Source organism: Oppia nitens, unplaced genomic scaffold (assembly GCF_028296485.1).
Source record: "Oppia nitens isolate AA-2021 unplaced genomic scaffold, nextdenovo-longstitch-racon4-pilon3 scaffold11_pilon_pilon_pilon, whole genome shotgun sequence".
NCBI classification, from domain to species: Eukaryota; Metazoa; Arthropoda; class Arachnida; order Sarcoptiformes; family Oppiidae; genus Oppia; species Oppia nitens.
The window spans coordinates 1,027,460-1,033,366 of NW_026533190.1; the positions used below are offsets into that span (position 1 = coordinate 1,027,460).

The window sequence follows — 5,907 nt, forward strand, 5'->3', positions numbered from 1 at the left end:
TGTTTAWGATTCTACTCTATTTATATGTAAAATATTTTTAATAAWTAAATGAAAAATATAAATTTTTATTTTTTTTAAATTTACCTAGTACATCAGTAGCTAGCATGATGATAATTGCCATAGTTACGATGACTATAATTGAGTAGATTTTGTTTAGCTGGTACATTTTTTGTTAAATATATAAATTTAGCAACTAAACAAGATATTTAATTATTATAATTTTTTAGTTTTTATTAAATTTTTAGTTTTTAGATTTTTTTACTCTGTGTAAATTTTCTTTTTTCTCTCTCTATTTATACATTTTTTTACATTATTCTTAGTTCATAGTTCTTATTACTATTATTTTTAACATTAATTATATTTCTTCATAGTTAATAAATAATAAAAAAAACCAGTTAAGAATGCTAGAAAGCATTATCAGAAAAAAAACTTAATATATAATAGAGACATAATATACAGTATTGTGTTCGCAAATTAATTGTCATTTGTGTTTTAGTCATATTGTCAAATGACTCGGAATAACATAATAAACTTAACTATAGTCATTAAGAAGATCAAATGATTAAGTATAACAAAATAAACAACTAAAATCATACTTTTGAAAAAATTAGTTTGGTCTATTATATYTTATTTTTGTTTCTCTATGAAATTCTGAACGGTAAAATATTTTAATAAATTTTTTTAMTTTGGCCGCCATTTTATCTATATTCASGAAAATATATCAAAATTTTAATACATATTCCTTATGCTTGTTTTTGATGCTTTATTCAAATCTATACTTAAAATATTTTCCTAATTTCTTATTTCTATTTTTGGCCCGCCATTTTTTCATGTTCCTGAAGAGATATCAAAATTTTAATGCAACTTTTCAATACATTATTAGTAGTCCWCTAATCGAATCTGAAGTCATAATTTCAAAATTYGCAAAATGAAATGCTACAGACAGACGGACACACACACACACAAAAGACTCGTATAGATTTCAGTAAACAAAAAAACTTTTTCAAAGTATTTCCATTATAATTTATTAGCTTAGTAAATATTTATATATATATATTTTTTGTAAATAATGAGTTCAATGATATAATGATTAAGTRTATCTTAATTATTAGTTTAATAAATATTATAAAAAATTATTATAATAAATAAGTTAATATCTATATATTTATTTATGATTTATATTATAGTTTATTAGTAATATTATTAAATTTCATACTATTTTTTGTTGAGAATTTGCTGATTAATTGCTAAAAAAATATGTTAAAAATCTAATAATTTAAGATTTATCTATCACTATAGCATTCAATAATTTTAGTTTTTATTTATKAAAAATAATAAAAATATTTATAAATTATAACTTTATTGTGATACATTAAATAGCTATAGATTTTATATATTTATTWTTATTTAGAATAATATTTATAGATTTATAGTTTTGTTTTCAATATTTAAATAAAACAATATATTTATTAAACTTTTTGTTATTTTTAATATTTGTTATTTTATTAACGCAATATAATATAATAGATATTTTTATTACTATGTATTTTTTGTTTTTAAAACTAAACTAATAATAATTTATTARTTTCAAGAAAAAATAAATTAATAAATATATTTTTTTATTATATTTAAAAAACTGTTAATATAAAATTATTTGTTTTTTCTAATTAAAAATAATTAAAAATTTTCTCTCTCTCTCTCTCTCTCTCTCTCTATATCTCTCTCTCTCTCTCTCTCTCTCTCTCTCTCTCTCTCTCTCTCTCTCTCTCTCTCTCTGAAAAATATCTCTCTCTCTCTCTCTCTCTCTCTCTCTCTCTCTCTCTCTCTCTCTAAATATTTGATTATCTTTTCTGATAATATTCATAGTTTTAAATTTATCAATTATTTCCTTATCAATCATTTCCTCATTGATATATAGATTTTTAGTATGAATAATATTTGTACATGATGGTCTTTCATTATATCTAACATTCATCATTGATTCTATTAATTTAGAAATATTAATAATATAGTCAATTAAATTTGTTTGTGAATACAGTTGTTGAAATTCACTGAAAAATTAAAAAAAGTTAAATAATTATTTCTAAATAATAATAATATGTATGATTAGATAATATTAAAAAAATATATTGTATATATATATATAATGTATTTTTATACCAAATATCAATATTAAAGTTGACATAAATAAAAGATACACCAATACTAAAATCAAATTATTCAACTAGTTAAAATCAATAATAATAATAAAAATATGTATAGTATATTATTTACTTACTTAAAATATCTTTTAATGCATATAGTTTATTATTTGTTTTATCCAAAACTAATTTTATAAAACGATTATCAATTCGTTTATCATTGATAAGTATATCAAATTAAGTACTGTAAAAGTGTTAGTTAAATAACCAATTTTTTCATTTACTTCATCCGATTCAGAAAACATTGTCAATTTAACTAAATAATCTTTTTCTATATTAGAAATGTATTTTTTATAATATTCTCTATTTAAATTTATAATATCATTATTGCTAAATTTATCATTTTCAATAATAAATCTTGAATTAGTATTTTGAACACAAAATGATTCAATTATATTAGTAAAATCAAATTGGTCTTGAATAATAATAATAAAAATATGTATAGTATATTATTTACTTACTTAAAATATCTTTTAATGCATATAGTTTATTATTTGTTTTATTTAAAACTTTATAAACTCGACCAAAACCTCCAGAACCTATCAAATTAAGTACTGTAAAAGTGTCAGTTAAATAACCAATTTTTTCAGAAAACATTGTCAATTTATCTAAATAATCTTTTTCTATATTAGAAATGTATTTTTTATAATATTTTCTATTTAAATTTATAATATCATAATTGCTAAATTTAACATTTTCAATAATAAATCTTGAATTAGTATATTGAACAYGATCAATTATATYWGYACAGGATGGTCTTGAATAATAATCCTGATGTRTCATTATTGTTATCAGATCGGTTAGCAAATWAAAATAATTATGTAGTTYATGMTCAAAATATTGATCAACACAAGTTCTAAAAAATAAAAAAAAAATATTAATTTAAAAACATATATATATAAAAATAATAAACTTAAATAATAATACTCTAAATTSTTCATATCAAATAGTTCTTTAAATATTATTCCCATGCTAAAAATATCACATTTTTCATTGTATGAAACTGTTTTATCTCTTTTTCTGCATTCAGGTGCTAAATATCCAACTGTTCCTTTATTAGGTGTATGTTTTTCAGATATTAAATCTAAAATACAATGTTTTGTTGCTATATTAAAATCACATAACTTAATAAATCTSCCGTTATTTGTGTAAACATTTATTAGTATATTTTCAGGTTTAATATCTCTATGTATWATTGGCGGTTTTTGTGTATGTAAATATTCAACACATTCTAACAACTCTATAATCATATGACTGGTTAAATAATACTCCAAACAACCAATCGGTTCATATGATTCACGTCCAAATGTTTTTGGTTTTACTTCTAAAATATTTCGCAAATTTTCTGACATTAAATCCATTTGTATGTAAAGTTTGTCGATTTCAATCCACGAATACAAATAGTTGACCACATAGTCTGAACGTAATTGTGTTAAATAGACGATTTCATCGTATATATATTTATCAGGATTACGGTTATTTTCTATTGAAAAATTAGTTATGTTTTTGTTTTTTAATATATATATATAAAAATAATATTTATACCTAATATTATTTCTTTAATAGCGTATAGATTTTTAGACAATTTTTCTTCAACTCGATAAACTCTACCCATATAACCCGAACCAATTGCATTAAGATTATTAAATGTTTCAGATAAATAATTTAGTTTATTATCAATATTATTTTTACATGTAGACATTATTTTATTAATATTTAACTAATTTAACAAAAACAAATACAATTTATTTAAAAAAAATTGTTTATCACATTTAAWAAAATAAAATTAATATAAAAATTTTTACCTAAACTAAATCTATGTTAGCATAAAAATTTAGTGCGTAGTTATTTCAACTATAATTATATCAACTTAACAATTATCTAAGTTTTTTTTATCATATTATTGATAAAATGTTACTTGCTCATTTGTAATGTGTATTAAAAATACTTTAGTTTTTTAGACTTTATTTACAAATATTTTCAGTATATTTTGTAATTTATAACTTTACTAACTTTATAGCATTAATTTTTATTATTTTATTATATTAAATTAATTGATTACAGTTTATTGTTTAATTAAACTAATCTAAAAAAAGTAACTATGATAAGTAAAATTATCTTATCAAACTAATACAATAAATAGAAAATATTTTTATTAATGTTTATGAAATTCTATTACTTTCTAATAAATTTCAGATTAATCTTTTTGAAAGTTTGTATTATATTTTTTAACAGAAAATTTTTGAAAAGCTAATTTTAATTAAAATTAATTTATAAAATTATTTATGCATTTTTATTTAAGACAATGATTTTATTTTACTAGACATATCATATAAAAATATCATTTAATTTACTTGTCTATAGCAATTTATTATTTATATTTCTTAATATGTATTTTTTTCTAAATTGTTAGATTTTATTTGTTTAGATTAATTTTAATTAATTAAATTAAACATTTAATACAATGCTATAAATAATTAATTTTTAGTTTACTTTTGTATATAAATTTAAAATTTATTTATTTCAAAATTTATTTTGGATTAAATTTCAGTTCCATAGTCATACATCTGTACCGTATTTCTGGATAAAAATTACCAGATTTTATGATTTCTTTATCAAACATATATTTGTTCTAAAAATAATTAAATAAATAATTTAAATTTTATATTGATTTTTTAAAAAAATAATTTATTTACTTCACGAATTATTTTATCATAATCTGTTTTCAAACGATAACAGGTCTTCAAAAATAAATAAATTTTAATTAAATTATTTAATTAATTAATTAAAATAAAAACTAATAATTACCCTGCTTAGTATACTATTCAATGATTCCTCGCAGGCATACTGTGCCAAACAATGGCTTAATGCCTGACCAAAATAGGTTATACCGTTATTGTCTATATATGTTTTGTAGCCTATATAAATAAATAAACAATTTATATATATAAAAAAAATTTATTAATATATATTTAATATCATACTTCTAGCGCATGAATAGCATATAAATATATCCTGATTAGCGTCCGACCAGTTTTTATCGATTGTCTTAATATTACCAAAATTTTCGTAATTAGTTTTCAATTCTTGAGCCAAATAAGTCAATGAATTTTCATTATTTTGTTGATTAGTTGATWCTTTTAAATCYAAGTCGACTGTATTTTTTTACATAAAAAATTTTTTTTTGAAAAAATAGTATTAGTTTATTAGACTATAATTTTATTTATTTAAAAAAAATAAATAATACTTACTTTCCCGACAACAGGTAAAGAAAAATAATTTCGGTTTATTTAACAATTTTGAATCCTTTAAGTTAGTGTCGGAAAATATATCGACAATTGATTTAATTTCAATCATATCTTTTCTAATTGAATTGTTTGCATAATYTTTATCTGTATAACTATTATAGTTTTCAWAAACTTGACAAGCATCACAGCCTAGTATAGATTCATTAGCACCATGGGTAATTATCATCAATACAAATGCATCATCATCAATGWTTGAACGATTTTCAACTATAGACTGTAGTAAACTAACAATTTTKTCGACATTCAGATCGTAATGATTTTCGACATCGAAATGTAAATCACGAAAAATTTCACGAAATCTTTSCGACTCTAGMGTTACTTGTTTACGGACATTGTTAATGATTAGACATTTTCCTCGCGGTATTTGTCTCATCGGATAATAACCGGACATTCCGTTT

At 19.8% G+C, this 5,907-nt stretch overlaps 1 protein-coding gene across 1 annotated transcript; it reads right to left on the minus strand.

Moving 5' to 3' along the window:
• Nucleotides 1–4,731: 4,731 nt before the first annotated feature.
• Nucleotides 4,732–5,558, minus strand: LOC128953332 (uncharacterized). The gene is made up of 5 exons (XM_054298822.1): nucleotides 5,453–5,558; nucleotides 5,186–5,356; nucleotides 5,010–5,119; nucleotides 4,898–4,942; nucleotides 4,732–4,833 (listed from the first exon to the last, which is right to left on the minus strand). The coding sequence occupies exons 1-5, from the start codon at nucleotides 5,556–5,558 to the stop codon at nucleotides 4,732–4,734; spliced, it is 534 nt and encodes a 177-aa protein (XP_054154797.1).
• Between the last annotated feature and the right edge of the window lie 349 nt (nucleotides 5,559–5,907).